Source organism: Triturus cristatus, chromosome 1_2 (assembly GCF_964204655.1).
Source record: "Triturus cristatus chromosome 1_2, aTriCri1.1, whole genome shotgun sequence".
Classification (NCBI taxonomy): domain Eukaryota; kingdom Metazoa; phylum Chordata; class Amphibia; order Caudata; family Salamandridae; genus Triturus; species Triturus cristatus.
Genome location: NC_140580.1, coordinates 935,789,260 through 935,814,371, shown reverse-complemented (window position 1 = coordinate 935,814,371; position 25,112 = coordinate 935,789,260). Strand labels below are relative to the sequence as shown.

At 45.4% G+C, this 25,112-nt stretch overlaps 1 protein-coding gene across 2 annotated transcripts in view; it reads left to right on the top strand.

Annotated features, from left to right (window-relative positions):
• The window catches only part of MTOR (mechanistic target of rapamycin kinase), a 1,008,697-nt gene that overhangs the window by 129,276 nt on the left and 854,309 nt on the right, over positions 1-25,112 (top strand). For both annotated transcript variants that reach the window (XM_085609875.1, XM_085609873.1), the window contains exons 7-10: positions 125-400; positions 1,061-1,169; positions 10,630-10,816; positions 16,379-16,507. In XM_085609875.1, coding sequence (XP_085466001.1) covers positions 125-400; positions 1,061-1,169; positions 10,630-10,816; positions 16,379-16,507 — 701 coding nt within the window. The remainder of the gene's footprint in view (positions 1-124; positions 401-1,060; positions 1,170-10,629; positions 10,817-16,378; positions 16,508-25,112) is intronic.

The following is a 25,112-nucleotide window of genomic DNA, read 5'->3' as shown; positions in this document are numbered from 1 at the left end:
AACCATCCCATAGTGAGCCCTTCTCATGTTGCCCTTTTCCTTGGGTTTGTGTCTCCTTTTATTTTGAGCTGTTGACAGTTACTAGCAGCATTACTAAACTGCAGGATTTCTTCTTCCCAAACAGCGCCTACGGGAAGAGATGGAAGAGATAACTCAGCAGCAGCTTGTACACGACAAGCATTGCAAGGACCTGATGGGGTTTGGCACTAAGCCACGGCACATCACTCCATTCACCAGCTTCCAGTCGGTCCAGCCACAACCTTCTAATGCTTTGATGGGCCTTCTGGGCTATAGTGGGCAGACTAGCATCCTAGCCTATGGAAGCGCATCCCTGTCTTCCAAGTCCACCCTAGTGGAGAGTCGGAGCTGCCGGGAACTGATGGAGGAAAAGTTTGATCAGGTGAATATATGCTGTGGTGTCTCATCCTGTTTTTTGAGGTACTGTCTTCATTCTAACACTAGACTCTACACCTTTTTGTACCATGTTCCATGCTGTTGTCACCATATCTTCTCAATTTTCATTTACTACTTCTCTATTATCAGGACCCTTACTTTCCTCCACTCCCTCTGTCTAATTCGCTCTCTTTCCATCCCAAATTCTATCTCCTCTCATTGCCTCACTGCTCTTTGCAATGTTTCATCTTCTCTTTCCTTTCATTTTCTTTTGCTTTTTTTCTGTTTCTCTTTCCTTTTGTTACTTTCTTAAACTACCCATTGTTTCACCACCTCCCTTTAGTCCACCTGCTTTTTTCTCCCACTTTATTTTTTCAACTGTCTACATATTTCCCTTCCTCTCCTACTGCCTCTCTTCTTTGGCCTGCCGCTTGCATCTCCCTTCTCTTACCTCTGTACCTCTCTTACTTAATTTTCACCTCTTTGTTCCAGTGTGCATTTCACTTCTTCCTTAACCCATCCTGTTCCCTTTCTCGTTCCTCCACCTGACTCATTCATTCCAATATTTCCTTCCTTTCTTGCTCCCCTTTGCCATTCCTCCCTCTTTTGTGTTCTGATTTTCCCACTTCCCATTTTATATGACGTCATAGACACTTCTTTTTTTCAGGTGTGCCGCTGGGTCCTGAAGTGCCGAAGCTGCAAAAGTTCCCTTATCCAAATGACCATTTTAAATGTACTGCCACGTTTGGCTGCCTTCCGGCCCACTGCCTTTACAGGTGAGGCCTATCTTCTGAAGAGGGACGTACAATTGAAGTGACATGGGGTGTTTGATTGTGGTTGCTTAGGTTGTGAGAGAGAGACTCTGATTGGTGTGAGCATGGTTGCCCAGAATGTGAGAAGTATGAACGTCGAGCCTTGAGGTCTGTGAGCATATGCATGCATTGTCTTTACAGTTGGGAGAGGATGTTGCCTAACGGCTAGGATGGTCAACCTCGGAGCCGGGGAACCGGGTTCGAGTCTCGGCAGGGACGCTCAACATCCTGTGATTCTGGGCAAAACACTAAATCTCCCCGTACCCAACAAAAAAAATAAATGAGTGTGTCCGTCTGTAATGTAACTGGTGCTCATGTAAGGGCTCTAGTTGGCGCTCTTTAAAAAAAAACTCCCCCTCCCCCCCCCAAAAAAAAAACAGTTCTTCATGGTTTGAGAGAGGGGATGTGAAGTGTGTATGAGTAAGGTAGCACATGTTGTGTGAGCATGTCTTTAAGGAATGCAAGTACAGTTGCTAGTGGTGAGCACGGGTGCTGGCAGCATGTTGTAATTGTTACTTCATAGCATGTTTGCCCATAGATACGATTGGGCCGATTACGATCTCGGTCGGAAAGCCTCCGACCTTGGGTCGGCGGCTTTCCGATTGAGATAGAAGTGAAACCGGCTGGTCAATCCGGCTGGATTCCGAAGGACTCAAGGAGCCCGTCGGCCAGTCGGAGACCGACCCGTAATCCATATGGACGGCGTTTTACACCGTCCGGATTACGATGCATGGTTTCCAGCCGGCTTTCTGACATGGAAAGACTGTTGGAAAGCGAGTTTGGGTGCTCCTAGCAGGGACCCCTTTTGTTTGCGGCCTCCAGTTGGGGGGCGAGGGGGCACCTATTGTGCCCCCTTGTTGATCCCTACACCTTGTGGCAGGCACCCTGAGGTGTCTGCTACGTGGTGCAGGGTTGAACACAACCTCCCACCTAATTACGATGCAACCGCACATGGTGCGGTCGCATCGTAATTAGGTGGTCGGTCGGTCCCGTATCTGCGACAGTGTCGGGCAGATGCAAGTCCGCCCGACATTATAATAAGCCCTGATGTGTCAAAGCACGGTTGCAGTGTGTTGTTTGTGTGTGTGAAAGAGATCACAGGTCTATGAGTTGAGTATGAGTTGATGCCTTGTGAATGTAGCTGTGTAATTGTCTAACTAGCGGGGCTAGATATTAGAGTCAGATTGTTTGAAAATATATCTGGACAGAACTTGGGCAGCGCTCTACCGGAGGTGTGTGAAGCACGGCTGCATAAGATGTGCGAGCGCTTGGAGTTGTAACTTATTAATAAAGGATGTCAGAGTTGTATTGGGGTTGTGAAACTGTGATAGGTGTTTCAAAAAAGTGGACTGTATGGTTGGAAAAAGCTGTGCTGCTCCGTTCCTTTAAAACAAAAAACAAAAAGTATGGTGCGTCTTATGTTTTCCTTATGTTAACTGGACAATCTACCTGTCCAATGGAGGTGTTCCATATTTTACTGTGTTATTAATCTGGAGAGGTATGCTGCAAATCTAATTTAATTCCAAAAATGAAAGGCATCAAATGCAATTTAAAGTCAAAGCATTACTTATTGGCAACACAGTTGCTCCAAAAAAGTTTGCAGTGCGATAAATATTTACAGTGCTCTTGGTGTAAGGGGAGAAAAAGAAAAGGTTGGGTAAGCAAAAGTGGTGAATGTATTCTTTTGTTTAAGCTATTGCTACCGCGACCGCTCTTTCATTGTACTGGTAACGGGACAGGCACAAAGTGTGCACCTAACCTCTATGAGAAAGTGTGGTCTCACTCATTCCTGGCAATGACTTGGTTGGCGGTGGTGGTCGGGAGTCAGGGTGTAGCTACTGATGGTACAGCAGGTGTAATGGCACGTTGGCCTTAGGGACCCACTGAACCTTGTTTATTGTTATATGTTACAAGCTGTTCAGCTGACTGCTCATAAGCCATATGTTTGATTCGTCCCAGCTGCCCAGGAGACTCAAAAAGATCATGCGGGTCAATGAGCTGCACCAGTTCCTTCCCAGATCCAGAATGCTGAGTCTGCATCATCCACCACCCATTTGTTGCCTATAGGGAGGTCCAACTCGTCATTCTTCACCTAAAGTGAATAATAGACAGTCTCATTCACACACCATGTGTGGCAGCTGCTCCACTAGTTGGAGGAGATCGCTCTGAATATGGAGCCTTTCAAACTATCGTTCTATCTTTTATGGTTCTAAAGTTGTCGCTGTTTGAAGTTGTGGCCCAGTTTAGCTTTGGACTGAGCAGTGGCCTTTCAAAGTAGATGTTAATTTTGACGGGCTGTGGCTGCTTCCCCTGTCAACAATATGTTTCAGGCTACTTGAATGTGTAACTTACCCCTCTGAAACATATAGTCGAAACTCACCCACTATCTCTCTCCGTCTCCACTTGTAGCGAATGTGTCCACTTCAGCTCTTAACCAGTCCCTAGACACAATTAACTAAACCTTGACCCCCAAGTGCAGTGTGTGAAAATAATAAAATAAGAGCACATAATCAATGTTTTTCTTAAGAGCCCTCTGCCACGTGCCTAGGTTGCCAAATTCCGACTCGTGCCTCTTCTGCTACATCTCTACACTTCATGTCTCTTTATCGCTCACTTGTAGTATCTTTTTCCTCCTTGCTTTCTCTCTTTGTCACGTTTCTTGATCTTTCTTCCTTTTCTGCCTTCCTCTCTCTTGGTTCAGGTCAAACTTTGATGATGAAAAATAAGTCTTATTTACCTATAAATAAGTGCCGATGCCCACTAACTGCAACCATTGGCACAATTTAAACTCTGTTATAATGATGCCAAGATGCACTAACCTTCAAATCCAGATACAGCAGTCTCAGTGTGTGCCTCCATGCTTCTTTCTTTAAATCCACTGCCAACCATACACTGACAATATGCAGGTTAGACTGTGAAGCAGAATAGGTTAAGAGAGATAAAGAGAGCATTGATATGAACTGGCTCACAAAGGTGAGCGCATCATGACAAATTTCACTGGTGGCCAGACACCAGGGCACTATTCAGAGCACCCAGGACTTTGCTTGTGGGGATGGGCATCTTATTGATTAATTGACATAGCTACTTTAATTCCAGAAACCTAACTTATACTATTTTTTTACCATCTTTTTGGGTATTATGCCAGTACATTAAAGTAAAGCTCACATTCCAGTATTGCTGCCTGTATCCCATCAATTTAGCCCATTTTTAATTAAATAGATCTGATAATTTTCAAGCTTTACAAAGTTGACCATAAGAATTGCCCACATGATAACATTGGTCATTGGGTTCAGTATTATGTGAAAAGTTGGAGCTACGTTTTTTAGTGTTATCTATTTTGCTACACTCTAAGCCCCTTCACTCTTCTGGTGTAAGTCTTAACTGGTCGCTCTCGCTACCCTTAAAGAGGAAATTGACTAAAGGGTGGCTCTTGGCCATTCAATTTAAAGTGCATCCGTATTGAGGCCCTAGGACATCAGTGAGTTGTACCCCTACAGGATACTGCCAAACAACCTCCGACTGCCCTAGGATCCCAGAAAAGGCTTCATAGTGACAATTGTCATGTTTGTTGTTTTTTTTTTTACAGAGTTTTATATAGTGCGAACTTGACCCGAATCGGGTATTAGAGCGCTTTACATAGCACCAGTTGCATTACAAGAGGACACATTAATTTTTGTTAGGCACGGGGAGATTAAGTCACTTGCCCAGAATCACAGGATGTTCAGCGTCATTGCCGAGACTCGAACCCAGTTCCACAGATTCGCCCTAGCCGTTAGGCCAACTCCTCTCCCCAACTTTAGGAGTTTTGACTGTTAGGACATGTAAAATTTGAACACATACGTCCCACATGTTAAGTACAATGCACCTTGCCCTAGGAGGCTTTAAGGCCTACATTTGGGTGACATGCATTAAAAAGGAGGATTTAGGTCTGACAAAATGTTTATTTTGTGAGGTCGAAATAGCAGTTTAAAACTGCACTAAAGGCTGCAGTGGCAAGCCTGAGGCAGTGTTTAAACTGCTACTTGAGTGGGTGGCACAATTAATGCTGCAGATCCACTTCTAGTATTTAATTTTACTGGCCATTTACTAGGGACTTACAAGTCAATTAAATGTGGCAATTAAGTGTAAGCCAATTATACCATGTTTTAGGGATAGAGCACAAGCAGGTTAGTACTGGTTTGCAGCGATAGTGTGCACAGAGTCCTAAAAGCCACCAATAAAGGGTTCAGCAAAGGAAGTGAAAAGGTTTAGGATGATCCTGTATAGATGGTGAAGTCCAACAAACTGCATCCTTTACACCACTCCCTAAAATCAAGATCTAGCAGAGGAAAGGGGAATATGGCGAGGGCTTCAGGAGCAGAAGAGACCGAAATGTATAGTAAACCGGCTGTTTAGAAATGGGGATTGGGGGTGACCTCATACCGACATCTTGTAAGGGGGAGGACTGGAATAGAGGTGGAGGACTGGAAGGGAAGTGGAGGAACATGAAGGCTTTTGAGAAGAAGCTAGTATATTTCTACTTTAATTCTGGAAACAGCTACACTACTAAGGTGACGTGGAGCATGAAAGATGAAATATAAATGGTTGTCTAAGATCTAAGGAGGACTTCTAGTCAGCAGCACTTAAGTGACATACTAGGTCACAGACGTGGAGGAGTACAGCCCTTCAGGAATACTGGTTGCAAAAATATTATAAAATATCTTCCCAAATCTAGCCATATCAAATATGTGGGAGGTCCTGGCAGACCGAACTGCGGATTGGAATCCACTAAATTTCAATGTAGGTCAGGTAATAGTAGCAGGTGTTTGTGCTGCAGCATATGTACTGCAATGCCTGGTTCTGTGTGATCATGGCATGGTGGTGGTGGGAGCAGTTCGAGCTAGTTCTTTGAGAGCCGTGACGGACGAGTAGAAGCACACTAGGCTTTCTCAATCGCCCTCTGGATGTAGGGAGAAGGGATCCCCTGGAAGCATTACACAGAGGTCTTCCTGTCCGTACTACAATTTGGTACATACCTTCAGCGGCACCATTCTCTTTAGGGAATTGGAGAACTGCAGCTGCCAGGCAAGTGGACTTCTTCGGGAACTGCAGATCAGTTTTTCAGTTGGGCATAGGTCAGTAAGACTGACTAGTGACTGACTAGTGATAGGAAAACCACTACAAAAACAAGACCAAAAAGCACTTACCTGCATTCAGCACTATAAAAGAAAGCAGGTAGATGCTTCTGGTGCATCAACACTTCGCATATTACTATAGCTCTGAAGATACTGCCTTGCCTTCTTAGCTGCCTCGATTCTGCGGTTTCTGTTCTGCTACGATTGGTGGTCTCCCTGCTTTACATGAAAGGTGTTCAACGTAGGTCGATTAGTGACGGTTCCCTGCCAGATTTTAAGGACCTCAGCGTAAAATACATTTAGGTACACTGAATTTAAACTGAACTCATTTATATAGTCAGTCAGTCATCCCAGAGATGCCATTGATCCAGCCCTCCAGGCATTAGATTTTGACATACCTGTTTTTGTGGTTCTCTATGATACCCAGATTTTTGTCCTCTAGAGGAAATGGTGTTTTCACCAGTATGCTTCTTTTTCTATAGCCTAGAATTCGGGAGTTTCGAAAATTGGAAGGCAGCCTCGGGCCATTTCTGCATTAAAAGAAGTTGGGGAACGTGTAGCCCAGAAGACCAATGCACCAATAACAATTCACTCTAAATCCCCCCTTCATCCAATAGCTCCCAGCTATCTACTCACCAGTCTCCATTGCTCATGCATTTTTATTCTCCAAAGGCATGTGGGGCATGCTAATGTGTCAGGTGTATGCATTTGTATAACTCCCAGTCAGTTATCTATTACATGTGTTGTATTTGTTTAGAGCAAGCGTAGAGAAAAGGTAGCAGAATGATGGGGAGGGATTCAGCTGGTCTGAATGTGTTAGCTAACGTGTGTGTCTGCATGGCTATGTAGTGTGTGTGAACGCTGTTGCATAAAATGTATGAGAACAGTTGGTAGGTTCAGTGCCAAGAAAGTGAAAACAAAGCAGACTTAACTTTGTTAACCTGGCTCGCTGGGTTGTTGAAGTACACTGTGCTTCATGTGTGATTGCAGCTGAGCAGTATCCGTTCTTTGGTTTATTTTTTAATGTCAGGATATCTTTATTTTCATTTGTCCAATTTCCTCCTAATGGTTTGACTTTTTTGCTTTGATGTTAGTTCTTTGATTGATCGAGCATTGTCAATGGTGTTAGTTGTTTGTTTTGTTAGCCTAGTGGTCTGTTGTTTGGTTGATTACTCTCCAATTCTTGCATACAACCTTTAGTTTTTTTCATTGGCTCTAACTGCCATTTTTTTTGTTTTTTTTAAAGTGGGTTGATTCACTTATTCCTTAGCTCTATTTTCTACTCTGTTGCATTCTTGGCTCTGGTCTGTTATTTTTTTTAGGTCGAGTCTATGGCAGCGCGCATGCGCTGCATAGGAAATTGACCTCTTGGAATCACTTCAGCTTGTGTAGAAGCTTGTGCGTGTGGTGCTCACACGCGATTGGCCTTTGCGTCTGGCTTTAGTACTCAATTGGCCAAAGGCGTGTGGAGGTCCCAGCTTCTTGTGAAATGTTTACTCCCAGAGCGTTTTGCTCTCGGGAGCCAGCAGCGGCACGCAGGGGCCATCTGTTTTTAATTAGCGTGCCTGCGCTTGTCTCCCACGCAGTGTGTCTCCCCCTCGTGCAGGCCGTGGTTCTCTGACTTTCACTTTCCCAGAAGTGGGAATGAACGAACTAATCCGCACACGCACACACGTGTGTCTCAGTATACTCAAGTGGCGTAGACTCGACTCCGCACTGTATGGAAGTCACCCTTTAAACGATAGGTTACCTAGGGCCAGTTCACAGCCATGCTCTCTTATAACGTTCCAAAGAGATTCAACCATCTTAGTCAAAGTCCCTGCCCCCCCCCCCCCTCAGGTGAACCAGGTCACGGCCCCCCATCATTTTTATTTACTTTATTAAATCAGATTTTTACATCAGTATGGAGCCCCCCTTGGGACCCACAACTTGGCCACTGTGTTGTGGGCGCGATGCTCAGAATGGCTGGGATCTTGCAGCCAGTAAACAAGCAACAGACACACAGTCTGAGGGTCTCCGGAGGAAGGAGGGCTGAAGGAAGTGCGCTGCGAGGCCGCCATAAACCCTGAAGATGTGCTGGCCATTGTTGTGGTGTTTCTGCTAATCCCCACGGTTGCTCGTTCTCCTGGTGTTTACTCGTCGCGGCCAAGGGGAGGAGAATCCCCGCTAAAGGGCTGCTCTCTCCAGGGCGGTGGGCGCAAAAAAGGCGGAAATAGTGCGTTACGCGGATGTAAACAGTGCACTTCCGCTCCAGCCCGCCCAGCCCCGACAGGCGCAGGAGACAAAAGCGGTGATTCACCCTCTGCCCACGTAGGGTCTGGCACAACAACCACCAGCCGGCCCTCACTCCCCAGGAGCACTGTGACGTCTTCCATGGCGTCACTTTCCCTGGGAGCCTCGTTTGGAAACGTCATATCCCAAAAACTTATAATATCTTCTGCACCCAATGCAACTCTGGTGGTACAAGTGCTGGTTGTTGTGTGATTCTATCATGTGTGGGAAAAGCCCTTACAGGGGCCTGAAAGTTATTGTAACCGTCAGGATAAGGCTTCTGAGCATCACATTAAAAAAAAGCATTCACCCAGTCATCCATCACGTGTCCATTTCCTCTGTCTCCTCCTCGTTACCGCCTTTCCCCCTCCCGTTTCTTCTCAGTGTGTCTCCGGTTGCCTCGCTCTCTCTCCTCCCTGTCTGTCTGTCAGTTGGTTGCATTTTTCTCTCCTCTCCGTCTCCTTCTCTTCCCCTCATTTTTTCCCTCTGTGCCCCCTTCTAGCTGCCTCTGCCCTCCCTGCACCCCCCCCTCGCACGGTATTAATTCAAGATTAGTTTTCAATTAGCCCGCTTTACTGCTGTGAATAGGCGCACGGTGCTGACAAAGATTATACCATTGGCGGTGTGGACTATCAATAGAAAGCTAATGACTTCAAGCGCAGCCGAGCAGTGAGATGTGTAGCGCAGTCTCCGTCTCGCGCATCTCTCACTGACCCCCTGCCCCAAAATGTCTTTTAATTCACCCTTCATTGCCCACCTCTCGTTCCTTCCATTTCCTCTGTCTCCACATGCTCTCCTCATGCTTTATATTAATTCCCTTCCCACCAGTGACGCTCTCCCCCATACTCCTTTCCTCTCATTCACAGCTTCTCTCCCTCTTCAGCCCGCCCTCCTTCCAGTCAGTGGCATCCTGTCCCCTCCTTACCACATATCCGTCCCTTTACCTCTCTTTCGCCTTAGTCTGCTCCCTGCCCTCAGTAGAATCCTTTCTTCCTCCTCATGACAACTTCTTCCCTCCTACTCTTCGTCTCGCTCCCTCTTCATCCCGCCCTTTCCCTCCAGTTACTCCTCTCTCCCTCTCTGTCACATCTTCCCTCACAGCCCAGTCTGCCTCTCTCCCTCCTGATCTCACACCCCTTCACTCCCTGTCTCAGTGCAATATGATAAAAAAATAAGCATTGGCTTAGCCAATAGGTCTCGCTTTTGGGACCTTATAAGTATTTAGTTATACAGCACAATATCCTTTGTGCAACAACATTAACTGTTGCATGGTTAAACACTTATAAGGTCCCAAAGGCGAGACCCATTGGCTATGCCAATGCTTGTTATTGATTTGCTGATTCCTGTATGCATTCTTTGTGTTGGTTCTTAATTGGCCTTTCACTGTGGATTGAGTGGCTAATGCATCAGTTATTTGGCATCTGTTGTTTCATTTTTTTAAATTAATTTCATGATTTGTTTTTGCTGCTGTCCATGCTTTGGTTAGATTCATTGTTTTTTGTTGTTGATTATTTTAATTAATGATGAATTGACTCATTTCATATCTTTAGTCTGATTTGTTGGCTGTAATGTCTTTTCTTTGGTACTATTCATTGGTCTGGTGTCTGCCTTTTAGTTTATTGACTCTACTCACCTGACCATGACTGTGTTTTGTTCTATTTATTGATTCAAGTACCCTTTTTTGGTTTAAATTGCTAGCTCTGATGTTTGTTCTTGGTTTAATGATTCATTTACCCTAATATTTATTTGGTTTCATTTGTATGCTCCGCTGTAAGATTTTTGTTTTATTACTTTCTTGATTCTTGCGTACATTCTTTGGTAGTTGATTAATTTACTCTGACTTCCACACTTTTAGTTGTCATTGTTTTCAATTATTTCTATGGTGTTGATGTCCTTTTTTTTATTTAGTTTTTTTGTTGACAAGTTCTGTGATTGATTTGTTGACTTAAGTCTCTGTCATTTGCTTTGATTCAATGACTCTACTGTATGTTCTTTATTTATTCAGAAATTCTCAGTCTCTCTTTCTCTTCTCTCTGCAGTCGATCAGTACCTCCCAGAAACCATGAGCCATTTGCTGAGCTGTGTGAAAAGAGAAAAGGAGCGCCCTGTAGCCTTCCAAGCTATTGGGCTATTGTCAGTGGCCGTAAGGACAGAGATCAGCAGCTACCTGAGCAAGATCCTGGAAAACATCAAAACCGCCTTGCCTCCCAAGGATTTTGCCCACAAGTTAGTAAAGCATGGATTGGGGAAGAAGCCTTGGGCAACATGGAAGAGTGAATCGGGAAATAGAGAGGTATATAGCGAACAGGAATGCATATGGCGACCTACAGGGAGCAGGTCCACCAGGAAACATAGGTAGATTTAGAAGAATTGGGTATGCGGAAGAAACATTGAGATCTGCAGGGAGTAAGAGAAGTATGGAAAGCATAGAATATTTTGCAGTAAATTGAAACATTGTGAGGCTTAAGAATGCCGAAAACACAGCTATATGTGCAAACAGGTGCTATGAAGAAAGTATGCTGCGATCTGCTGAAAATGGTTCATCTAGGAAAAGCATCAAGCAATAGCGGACCGTTAATCACTTGATTGCTATGTACATGAACTCCTCGACCACAGTGCTACTTGTCCGCCTTTGAGAATGTTGATTATATATCCATGCTTCACCCTTAAAAATAAAATCTATTATGCTCTGATCAGGAATCTCCTTGCCTCCCACCAACCAGCAGTGGAATTGCTTCAGCTACAACAGCAGAGTAGAATGGTCATAACTCCACTCCCTGGTGGTCCTGTGAGGTGTGGAAGGTACCATTCTGCGTTCCCACACATCCCCCTGGGCCCCCTCTAAACAATTTTTTAAAAACTGTGCCCCTCTTGTGGGTGGATATATCGGATAGTAGAGAAACTGGCAAACCATGCCAGATCTCTTTTCCTAGTATATTGACTTGACACGATCAGTATTGGCCTGTTCCTGTCCCACTGATCAAAAATTAAGTCATTTACACCACTTGAAAGTCAAGAAATAGATTATTTTTACTCTCAATTGTATGTTTGCAGGTTGTTCTGTGTGTGACAAAGTGAGATCCACTTTACACACACATTTCTAGATTACCCTATGTAGGAAGCTGTCTCTCTATAAGTGTACCAAAATGAGGTGCACTGTGCAAACCGTCTTTATCTCTTATTACTGTACAGGGGCTTGCTGTAGCAATCCCAAGGTGCTCTATTTGTGGTAGTGTGGCCGAGCTGCCTTTAGCTTATCAGAGGGGAGTGTTAGGCACTTGTTGCACACAAAGGAGTCAATAAATGAGACACACACTCAATAAGGAAAACGTCAACACCAATTTAGAATTTTTTTAATATTAATCTAGACACCAAGATCTGCGAGATTAGGTAAGTACTTCGCAGTTTAGCGATTTTCAGGAACACGGAAAATACAGCTGTCGGAATTGAGGCATGAGCCTCGAACGTGGCAATGTTATCCTATAGGAGAAACATACACTGCATTAGAGTACTTGCAATCGTGTTACAGGGGAGTTGTTCTGGACGTAAGGTAAGTGAGGGCCAAGGTCCTTAGAATAACCAGTAGTTTTGGGTTACTTGCCCTGGTGTATCTGGGTGCAGAGGAGCTGGTCGCAAGGCTAGCCTCGGACGCTGCCTCTGACGTCTATGGAGAAAACCTGCAACACAAAAAGGATGCAAGTGGGGACTTGGGGACAAGTCTGTCGGAACCCAAAGGGGGGCTCAGTTCTTGAGAGCATCTGGAGTAAGGATGCACCGTCGATAGGCTTGAACTTGGGCTGGGGGGCTTAGGTACAAAGGTGTTTTGTCTGATGGGTCGCTTGTGTTGGAGGCTATGTTGTAGGGGACAAAACGGAACAGCAGGCCCACTCTGTGATGGCCTCGATGATGCTGATGTCTCTTGTCGGTAGGTCAGTCTTGGCGGTGTTGGTGTCCGGGCTGGACACTGAACAAGGCTTGGTTGCTGCAAGGGGTCCTTTACCCCAAGTATTGGTGTAGGGTGTCTCCTGGGGGCCCTGGTGTCTCAAAACATAATAAGGGGACAGATCTGACCTCCTAGAGCATGGTGACATCCTCCTGGGCAGCTTCTGCTTTAGTGGACCCGGTGGTCTGCAGATCAATAAACCAGACATTGCGGTCTGTGCCTGTAGGCTGCAGGGAAGTGGCTCCTCCACTTCAAGGGAGACGCTGTCGGGTTGATGAAGGGCTGTCTGAGGCTTTTGGAAGATGCGCAGCTGCAGGGTGAGTCGGGTCGGGTCAGTTCAGTTGTCCAGGCAGGCAGGGTTTGGTGCCAAGTCTACTGCTAGTCTTTAGTTCTTGCAGTCTTCTGCTCTCTTTGTCTTTCTTCATCTTTGGTCAGGTGAATCTGCGTTCCTGGTGTAAGGGAGCCATCTAAATGCTGAATTTAGGGGAGTTAAAGGGAGTGAAGGGTAGTAGCCAATGCACTACTTAGCCTTGAGGTCACTACACTCACTATTTGACCACTTCCTGTGGGGAGTGGGCATAACCCTGTCCCGGAGTTCCTAATTCCACCAAAAAAAGGATGGTGGAATCCTTCTTTCATGGAGCACATGAGGTAGCCCACCTTAGGGATGAGACTAGCCTGATGGTGCAACACGCATAATGCGTAGCTAATTTCCTGGCTGTCCGGGTGCCAAATGGGCCTAGGGCAGAGAGTGGCATCTCCCAGGTCTCGGGGAAGCCAGGGTCACATATCAAAGGCGGCAAGGACTTTGAAGTCCCTGGCGATGATATGCTAAATCACTAGCCATCCTGCTTGTATACACCTTCCTCCATAGCACGCATTGTTTCTGGCCTCAGAGAGCATTGGTTCTCACCGTCTGGGTTTAAGAAACGTCTGTGGTGGCAGGCTGGACGGTACCAGTCAGCCAGCACACTAGAGGACTAATGGGTTTAAGGGAGGCACCTCTAAGGTGTCCTCTGGGTGCAGGTCCTAATAAATCAATACAGGAATCCCTATAGATTTATTAGGACAGAGTGTTTGATACCAAACACCATAGGTTTCAGTGAAGCTGTCATGTAGCTGGGGAACATGTAATGACCAGTGCCCCGTACATATACTTAAGATGGCTTCCATGTTCACTTGTACCATCTAGTAATTTACCTACACAGCACAGGCAAGCATCTGCTCATGCATATGTTCTGTCATGTAATATAATGCTCCCGGTCTTAGGGCTACAAGGCCTGCTGTAGGGGTGACTAACTAGTATCAAATGCAGTGACTTTGAAATGGCAAACAGTGACTGTGCAATGTCATTAGGTCTCGCCAGGCGTAAGACTGCGCAGACATGCGCAGTCTCGCTGGCGAGATTTAATGTTTTAGGGTAGATTTCTCTAGTGGGCTTTAAGCCCCGCCCCTCGTTTCCATTGGCTGGCGTCACCGTTTATGCTAAACGGTGGTCAGCCATTGGAAAAGAGCGTCTAGTGACGTACACTTTTCTCTTTTAGAGCCGTCCCAGTTGGACTGGCTGCCCCGACTTACTGCTGGCGTAAAAGGTTTTCTCATCTTTATGGGGCCAAACACATGGCCCCATAAAGATAAGAAACCAGTCATGCAAGTCAGTCCAACTGGGACGGCTCGCGAGCCAGTCCAACTGGGACGGCTCTAAAAGAGTGAAGCAGTGTTTGCTCTCCTGTTTGTTGCTGAATGAAGTGAAGATTTCCTTCAGCTCGCAGGCTCACAAGCGCGGATGCGAGCCTTACCTTGCCTTCAGATGCAGGGTGAATCCAGCAAGCCGGGCAATTCTCCTCTCCGAGATGCTCCCCGTCCCAGGCGGAGCCTCACGTCTCTCTTTGAGCGGGATGACGCGGCAGGAATCCTGGAGGGCTGGGACCAATCCCAGCGTGGCTCTCGCGTGGAGCGTCCAAGCTCAGGGAAACACTCTCTCCCGCTGGGCCAATCCCAGCGCGGCAGAGAGATGATGTCACGGGGACTCGGCCTGCGGTGGTGAGCTGCGGCGGCAATCTGCTCCCGCTCGCATCTCTGGCCTCAGATCCCCACCTACTGCGCGTTCCCAGGGAGGGTCACCTTGCAATGATTAATCTGTGCTCTGACAGTGACCTCCTCAGCTCTAACGGTTGGTGGTTTAATGACTTGTCATTTCCTGCACTGATAAAGGCTTCTCACGGCGTTTCCCCGAACCTCTCTAGCCGTGCTGAGATGTCACCGCTGAGTCAAAGCGCACCCCGGCCTCTGCCTGAGACCCGAGGAGGCCGCTGCGTGTCTGAGCAGCACATGAGTATCGGCGGAGTGGGGCAAGCGGCCTCACTGCGAAGACAGGCAGGGGCCCGTGGGCAGAAGATGGCAGACAACCTGTGTGTCTGTGAGCAGCACTGCAGTGTGGGGGAGGTGACTCCCTGCTCGGGTATGCACACGGGGAGGGGTTGCTTTGGTTTTTGTGTATCTGAGCAGCACTGCAGTGTGGGGGAGAGTTGACTCCCTGCTCAAAAATGCAATAGGCCTCGCCTTTTATTAAGTTGCTATATAATACCATTAGCAAAGCAAATGGCTTTAACTTAATAAAAGGCGAGGCCTATTGCATTTTCAATGCTTGTTCACTCATGGTTTGCACCATGACACACAGTCTGCACTGGCAAGCTGCATGCATTTTGTATGGGGGTCCCTTAGGCTAGCATAATAGATGCTGCAGCCCTTAGGTATTCTCTGTAGTACCCATGCCCTGGGTACCAAGGGTGCCACTTACTAGGGACTTACAGGGGTGCTAAGGTGTGTGACAATTAGACCATTTTACCTTGTTTCAGGGAAAGAGCACTGGCACTGAGGCCTGGTTAGCAGGAACCCAGTGCACACTAGTCGAAAAACAACAGTACCAGTGGCAAAAAGTAGGGTTGACCATGACACAAAGGGGTACTTCCTACAACCGAGGTTTCTTGTTTCCAATAGTATCACAGGTTGGTAGGACTTCTTATTTTCATTGCAAACTGGTTACAGAAAACTGGTGTTATCCTCATGGTATATTTCTTTGAGAATTTTCTTTGATAACTAGGCTTGTCACAGTGGAAGTTTTGGGCTGTTTCTCTCCTGTACAAGCTGCTCACCTACACGTGAGGTATTATTCATATCAGGAAACAATTGAATGTCGAATAGGACTGTCATCACTGACAGCAAATTTCTAGAACTCATGGAAAGTAAATATGGGCAAATCTTTTTTTATTTTTTTTATTGTTTGCCAGTGTTTGATGTTTGCAGGACATTCTTGGTAAAAAATACATTGTGCAATCCTTGCAAGTCAATCCTCTTTCTAATATGGTGGGTGTCTGATTTTTTAAAAATATTTTGAATTAGTAAGAGGCTCCTGGGTGTCAGGTGAGCCTGTGGTCCAAAGGCTTCCATTACTCTACAGGCTAAATTTCTTGGAAAACTGCCTTTGAAAAATAAACATGACATTGTCTCCAGTTGGCTCATTCCTCTCCTAAACAACAGGGAATGTTATTTTTATAGAAGAAACATGGAAACAGTTAATAGTAGGAGTTTTGCCATTGACAGAAAGTCAGTTGTAGACAACAGATATATGTGGCATAATAGTGCATTTAGCTAGATTTTACTATTTGAAGGTCTTTCTAAAGGAAAGACATTGTGCTGCTGTGTAAAGATATTTAATGCCTCGTTGACCATAGCATCTGGTATGTTCTGATATGAGGTTTTGAGAAACAACAATGCCTCTCTCTCTTGCCCTCTTTTTACTTCCACCTTGTCTCCCTTAACTATTATGTTTCTCTCTCTTGCAGGAGACAGAAGATGCTTCAGGTCGATGCCACAGTTTTCACCTGCATTAGTATGCTGGCTCGAGCACTGGGGCCATGCATTCAACAGGACATCAAAGAGCTCCTGGAACCCATGTTGTCCGTAGGACTTAGGTAGGTGTCACCAGGTAGAGCATGCCCCACTCTGCATTCATGAGCTTGCTTCTTCCACTGTTTTACTTGTTACATGCCATCGCTCATAGCTGTCTCTGAGCTGGCTCTTTCATTCGCTGTGTACTTGATTTGGCATCTGCCACTGTCTGTGCCAGTGAGCTGCTTTCTTTCTCTATGTTGTGTACCAAACTTCCTTCTTCCTCTGCCTGCTACTACGAGTTGCTTCTCTTCAACTTTCTCCATTGAGTTGACTCTTTCTCCCTTTGATGTGTGCTGGTTCCAGCATTTGTCTGTGAACTATATTATTTAATTTGGAGCTTGGTTCAGTCAATCTTTCTTTATCTTTGAGCTGAATCCTTCTTTTGACTTTGAGGTGTCTTCTCCTGTTGCCTCTGTCTTTGAGAGTACACATCATGCTGTTAAACCAGTGAAAATGTTAGTTGTAATTGTTGTGTGTTCTAAGTGGGGCCTTGTGTGATATGGTCAGCTGGCAGTTCCATGGCCCTGAATTGCACAGTTTTGCAGAATCTTGGATCAGTCATTTAGATAAGGCCCATCTATATGGCTTAGAAGAAATGCTGTGCCACCCTGCCCTGTATATTTCTTCCCGATACGTACCCTGGAATTACTCTATTACTTACTAAGCTGCTCGTTTGGATATCTTATACCTTCCTACACTTGGTCAATCAAATTAAACCCCCCAACCAAAGCGACTGTGGTCACCCCCTCTCATCTGAGGCAGCAGTGTTCTGATCATGATTATAGTTTAGACAGACCAACAGACAGGTGTAACCCTGTGGGGGGTTGTGACTTGACTACGCATGGGTGCACAAGATGATGGTCTTTCTATGAGTCAGTGTCAGCTTCTTTATAGGGGCAGTAGGGCAGCGACTCACCAAACCACACACCTTCACTCTGCATCTCATTGCTTACATATTGCAGGTTTTACATGACAACAAACAATCTCACCGATAATTTGTTTACATTTAAGTAGCATTAATATCACCTTTGAATGCAGGAGAAGGCTCCACTGGTTGTATTGCGCATGTGTCAGGTGGTGGCTGTTACAGACATAACAAGCCTCACACGGCCACAATACATATCTGACATATCGCGCAAGCTTCAGGCACTGCAACATGTCCAATAATCTGTTTTGGTGACAGTCAGTAATGCTTCCTTATACCCCATCAGAATGTAAAACATCTGCCTTACTTCCTCTCTGCAAAAACAACAGTTGATGGACAAATGCAGAACAATGTCATACATTCACCCCAGTACAAAGATCTGGGCCTATATCCATCGTTTTTTTGCTCACCATGCCATTCCAGTTAGAACCCAGCCATATGCAAATCAGTCTTGACCCTGTGCCTCATGGGAACAGTCCAGGCCGAACTGCCAAGCCAGGTCCTCCCTGGACTGGAAACCAGCATCCTAGGTCCGGTTTCGGGGTTTCACCCCTCTTCAGCCAGGATAGCTTGATTCCAGTGGCATGGAGAGCACAGGACTCACGTCTGAGCATACTCGTCCCACTTGGGGTGACAAATGCAAAAACATCAGTTGATGGACAGAATGCAGAACAATGTCATACATCCACCCCAGTACAGAGATCTGGGCCTAACTCCATCGTTTTTTTGCTCACCATGCCATTCCAGTTAGAACCCAGCCATATGCAAATCAGTCTTGACCCTGTGCCTCATGGGAACAGTCCAGGCCGAACTGCCAAGCCAGGTCCTCCCTGGACTGGAAACCAGCATCCTAGGTCCGGTTTCGGGGTTTCACCCCTCTTCAGCCAGGATAGCTTGATTCCAGTGGCATGGAGAGCACGGGACTCACGTCTGAGCATACTCGTCCCACTTGGGGTGACAAATGCAAAAACATCAGTTGATGGACAGAATGCAGAACAATGTCATACATCCACCCCAGTACAGAGATCTGGGCCTAACTCCATCGTTTTTTTGCCCACCATGCCATTCCAGTTTGAACCCAGCCATATGCAAATCAGTCTTGACCCTGTGCCTCATGGGAACAGTGCAGGCCGAACTGCCTGCCAGGTCCTCCCTGGAGGCACAGGGTCAAGACTGATTTGCATATGGCCATGTCTGAACTGGGGTGGCGTGGTGAGCAAAATAACAATGGATTAAACCCAGATCTGTGAATGGGGGTGAATGTTTTGCCAATGTGCAACATTCCGTCCATCATCTTGTGTGTTTTGCTGTTCGCCCTATGTGGGAAGGGTATGCCCAGACGTGGTTCCCTTGCTCACTATGCCACTGGAGTCAAGCTATCCTGGCTGAAGAGGGGTGAAACCCCGAAACCGGACCTAGGATGCTGGTTTCCAGTCCAGGGAAGACATGGCTTGGCAGTTCGGGCTGGACTGTTCCCATGAGGCACAGGGTCAAGACTGATTTGCATATGGCCATGTCTGAACTGGGGTGGCGTGGTGAGCAAAATAACTATGGATTAAACCCAGATCTGTGACTGGGGGTGAATGTTTTGCCAATGTGCAACATTCCGTCCATCACCTTGTGTGTTTTGCTGTTCCTTTCTCTCTGAGCTTCTGATTGGGCATACGGTTGCCATGTTTGTTGGATCTGGAGGTTAGGAATTGTTGTGCCACTTTGAGGTGCAGAGCAAAGTGCATGTTGAGGACTACCCCAGGTAAGTTTCTCCTTCATGTGTATGCGTGAGTTCATGATTATGTTGTTTGTGCCTATCTGCCTGTTGGTGAGTATGCACCAGTGTGTGCGTGTGTGTGTGTGTCTTTATGAGTGATTGTTTGTATGTGTGCGATTGTTCCGCATTTTATTAGCAAAAGCAAGTAGCACAGTTGAGATGGGCGAGCCAACAAAAAACAGTGAGAGCCAATGTGAGCCTTAAAAGCATTTGGAATGCAAATCATGAAACCATGATTATGTTTGAGTATGATATGTGTCTTAAAAAATCGGAATTTCTGTAACATGCAGAAATATTTAACTGCACTGAAAAGTATTTATTAAAAGTAGGAGTGTTTAAATATGAACTGAGAATCATTCCTACCCCCGCCCTAAGGGCAATGGTGTTAGTGAACTAAGAGGCAAGGCAGGGGCCATGGGTTATATACTTATTATGCATTAAACAAATTTATAGTGTATTTAATCAAACAAAAGACAGGATTTTGTGCAGCGTACATCCTGAACTCACATATTTGAAGGTGCTCTAATGTATGATAAAAAGCAAATAGAAAGCTCTGTGAAATAAAGTATTTGCCTAGGATAGAACAATTTGGTAAAGCAGGGAAACCGAGATTGGTCCCTATTTTTTTGTAGTTTCAGACTGTGCAATTTAGTCATTGGATAGGTATCTCTTTCTGAGATCAAATGTTAATACTCTGTCCCTCATTCTTGGAGGATGACTTTGGAGTGTCGGTGACTGGTAGAATTCATATTTTATTTTTGGCAGTACTACATAGAATGAACCTTGCCCAAGGACATGAGAGCACATCGCAAATGACACGGATTATATAAAAAATTTCGGCACAGGGAGATTTGCAGAGATTCAAAACTGCTTCCCCATGTTGCATAGTTGGTATTTGAAGCCACTAGCTCACATCGCTTCCCGTGCTTTTAAATATGAACTTTGGAACATACACCACCCAACCCTGCGGCAATGCAATTAGTGCACTAAAGGGCAAAACTGTTGTAATCAGCACCCTATATGTGGCCTTGATTCTTACTATACATAAACCAACATTATAGTCTATTAAGTTAAACAAAAGAGAGATTTTTGTACAACACATATCCTAACTGAACTCTTGTATTTGAAGGCGCTCTCATATGTAACAAGCATTTGCAATGCAATAGGTCTCGCGTTTGCGAGAGTTTGAGCTATTGGCATTGTACATGACAATGCCTTTTATTTATGCGTTTTGAAAAGCTGGAAGCGGTGTGTAAATACGCACTTTGTACTTCTAGTCCTTGCTTACGAGAAGCAAGGCTGGCAGTAAAAGAGGTGCAGTTATTGCCAGCTTTGCATCTCGTAAGCAAGGACTATATGTACAAAGTGCGCCTGTTATTGTTATTTGCAAAGCCAAACGCTCGCAAATGTGAGACCTATTGCATTGCAAATGCTTGTTTTAATTTGTTTAATTTGTTTCTTTAGCTCAAAACAGAACATGATATGAGAAATGGGATGGTGTCACAGAGATTATTTGTAGTAGCATTAGTGAGCTGTTACTGTGTTCTAGTATTGAAAACACGCAACACTATCCCTGCATACTAGATGTAAACACATTTAGAATGTGGGCGAGTGTGCCTGTGGACTGTCAGTGACCTGGCCAAAGTAAGTATGAAAGAGCTGAAACTGGACCATAAATGCAAAGCTGTTCGTAACAGAAGCCCCCAAAACACGTATGGCCCAGGCCCCCAAAATTCTTAAGATGTCCCTGTGCCGGCGGAAGCTCGAGCTCATCACCCTCACTTCGCTATAAAGCAAGACAACAGCTAACTACAAAGTTCCAATGAACAACTGCATTTGACACAGATAATTCTCTGAAGATCACAGGTTTGAAAGCAGCAGGGCCCAACTGGGCCACTCATCCTTCTAGGTCCTTCCAGATGGGTAACCTCAGCGAGTTAGTGCTCTTAAAAAGACCTATACCGGTTTTCTAACTCTATTATTATTATTATCTCGCCAATTGCAAATCTAGGAGACAGGACAGTCAATAACAGCAGGATATAAATAGCAGTGCGGATGGCTGCCCCAAGATGTCAATATTTCATGCTACAAAGGTCTCCATAACCTGCCCTTGCCTCTTAAGGGTCCCTCGTCTGTCCTGTCAAGGAGACAGCACTTTCACGGCAATGCGAAGAGATGCTAAATATACCAGACCTCAGAAACATATTTTACTGTAGATTGTCCACAATGGCAAATATTACTGAAGACCAAGATGGGCAACAGAGGTAAAGAAGCCCATACAACAAGAAATGCAAGTACACTGTGATGGTGATATACAAAGTACCAGTATAAATAAAGGGTAGCAATTCCAGACTGACATCCCCCTTGCCACTTGACACCTTGAGGTTTGATCCAATAACTGGAACATAATAGATAAAATAATATAATCTTGTGGTTTCAAAGTCGAAGTATAATGTTTCTACCTCCAAAAATGGATGGTATAGCCATCAAGCGCTGGTAGGAAAATACAAAAGTCATCGGGATAGTCTACCCAAAACCTCTGGAAAGAGGATCCGGATATGTTCTCCTCTTTATCGTACAACGTTCTAAATGGACTCAAAATTATGAAGGGAGACATTTTTCAATTTGACAGATTAAGCTGCCCACCTGGCGTTTCTTTGTTTATCACGGCGTGTGAAATGCATGCAGTAAGTCAACAGCACATTTCCTTTTTCCCAGTCACAATTTTAATGCACAGAGAGCACTCTTTGACAACTAAAGGGTCTTAAATAGTGCTGAGCACTGCACAGCAACTTCTTCAACTTCTTAGGTGTATTAAAATCCTGTCAGACGTTTTGCAAGCAAGTGTGTTTGTGACAATCTGTTTTGAGACCTACACCTTTATCAATACCTGAAGGAAAAAGATGAAAAGATTAAGATGAATAGTGAAAGAAAAGGGCTTGAAGAATACTCTTCCATTAGAGATGCTCCTAAATCCTCAATGAAATGCCACAGATTCTATGATCCTCTCCGTAACCGCTTAGCAAAACTGCTCCACAACTTATCTCTTTCTCCCTGAACGTTTCAATTTCCCTTTGTTATTCTTCATGCACGTGACTCATAGAACATATTACTTGGGCCAAAATGGCCCTGCAAAAATGAAACTACAACTTGCGCTTTAAACACGCTTTGAAATTAATTCATCAGTGCTTTTTAAAACACATTTACTTACAGCCCTGCCTAGTGTTAGGCATTTTGGCAAATCTCTCAAATAAACATGTCAGTAGGCTGCAGAAAAATATGCTTCCTAGTGCTTGAGAATCTTCTTTCATTGTCAAGAAAAATTCAAAAAGGGACAAATGTGTGTGAGTGAGATTAAACCTAGGTGTTTACTTACAAATTGATTCAAGTTTCTGTTCCTCACATTTTGAGAAACAGGATTATGCCTTTAGGACAACTATGCTCTTTATCCCACCAAAAGACGCGCTCTAGTCACTCCATTCAATAGAGAGGTAGTGGCAAAAAAGTTGCTGTATTAGCTTTAAATGAATGGAGCTTACACCTACTGGCAACTTCTGAACTGCAACAACAGTACTCTCTTGTCAGCAATAGAAAACCGGCTCTACCACTATTACAATCCGACCCAGCCCAGTACAAAGTAGGGACTCTTTAGCTTATAATTCAATACAATATCCCAGAACAAAATAAAAAATATAATGATTTAAGGTACAACTCGAATCATTCCACCAGGGCATTGCAAACCATCGGGCAAGGAGCAACAAGTATTGTTTAATAGGCAGGATAATGCACAAGGTAAATTCCTTTTAAGACTGGTTGTCAGTCACATATCACATTAGATGTGGAGCCACTGATCAAAATATTGTACATTCCATTTTTTCCTGGACGTGAAGAGCTTCTGGCTAAATATTTGAACATTCCATTTTGCCTGGAGAAGATCTTCTGGCTATATAAGTTGGAGGCGATACCATTGGTGTTGGCAGTTTGATGTCTCAGACAGGAACCGATAGTAGCTTCCTGAGGAATACTGGATTTTTTTTTTAACTGATGTAAGAAGCCTTTGTAGAGTTTGGTCTTGTATCAAAGTGAAACGTTTGCAGCCAAGTGGAAGAGAGCAGTGTTTCCGGATAAGGCATATAGGAAGGAAATTAACTACTGCAAGATATCTGAAACAGCAGCTTGCGCTACTAAATGATGTCAAAGAATGATCCAGAAAGTCTAGCAGCTTTCCAATAACTTATGTCAACATACAGTGATAGTTAATGAGAAGGAATTATACTACCGGAGGAGTTCAAGTACTATTTTAATGAAAAGTGATGGCATGTGCCTAATCCATAAACCCATCTATATAGGGCATGTTGCAAATCACTACCGTGGTTGGTTGGTTGCTGTATTTTGTAGGTACATATACCACAATTGTAGGAGAGTAGGATCTGCACTCATGTTGCCCCCACTTTTTTTCTGATGTATACACTGGTTTCTGGCTATAGTCTGGCTGGGTCCCTGCTAATCAGGGTCCCCGTCTCTCTGTTCTCTCTAAACAACTTTGAGTGCATACTAGATGCACTAGTGATTGGATACTGTGGTACCTTATGAGCCCCTAGTATATGGTACCCTAGGTACCAAGGGCATAGGCACTTCACAGGCCTACCAGGGGCTGAAGCATGTATTATGCCACCCCTGGGAAGCAGACTAAATCTGACACCACAGGCCTGCTACTGCAGCCTGGGTGAGGTAGTGTTAGCACTCCTCACAGAGGTATAGGTTACTAAATCTCACCATACACACACATATAAACCTATCAGTCACCCCTAAGGCAGGCCCTATCAATCCTGAGGGCAGGGTGCTTGGTTTACAATGTGAGGGGGTGCCTCTGCCTGAGCAGGGCCCCTCTGCAGCTGGCAGGGTCTATTCCCTGTGGCTGTTTGTGGATGCGGTTAAACCATATACTCTTAAGTGCATTATAACCTCCCGGTTAATGCTAACTTTGGAATGACTGCATCAAAACATGTTGTGTTTGGTGTCCAACAACTTGGAATCATACCCCCACACCAGTAACTGGTGTGGGAGTATGATCTCACCCTTCTAGAGGGGACGACATGTACCTACTGTGGTAACACGGTAGAAATCTGAAAGAGCCCTGGCATCACAAAATGGATGCCACCAGCACAGACACTGGGCTGTCCTCCTGCTGCTGACTGAATCTCGCAGTGGAGGAGGCCCAACAATAGGCATCCTGTCACAGGGAGGTGTCACCACCTTCCAGACAGGATTTAGTGTATTGGAGCTGGGTGGGTGCACTCCTAGAGTGCTTTGAAGTCCTGCACTGGGGGAGCAGTAGGCTCCTCTGTGCATATGCCAGCTCAAACCGGTTCAGGGGCTACCTGTCCCTGCTCTGGCGCGAAACTGGACAAAGGGAAGTGGGTGTAACCGCCCCCTACCCTGACCCTCCCCGAGGAGTGGTCATAGAGCTAGTCCCTCCCCTATCTTTAGTATAAGATAGGAAACCTTGCCATTGCAAAGTAGATAACCCCTGGACGACGCTGTACAAGAAGAATACTGGTCCTTCGACGTTCCACTACCTTTGGAAGACGGAAGAATCTCCCTGGGAGTCAAGGAGTGACTCCCCTGCTTGGCAGGCACCAAAACTTGAATCAACGGTCGCAAACTTTCCCGCTCCTGACGGAGTCCGAAGTCCCTGCAGCCCCAGACGTGGATTTCCTGACTTCTTCTCTCGACGGCCATTGTGAGTCACCAGCAGAGCTGAGGCGAGTGGACCCCGCGAGTGACGAGGAACCGCAATACCTGGGAACCGTGCACTATTGTCGAGTGCAGCCCCTTCACGACGTTCTACGAACTTGTGCTTTGGACCACTTGTGGCCCAAGCCTCCAGCAGGTTTTGCAGCAAAAATCAGAGGCCTACCCCATCCCAAGT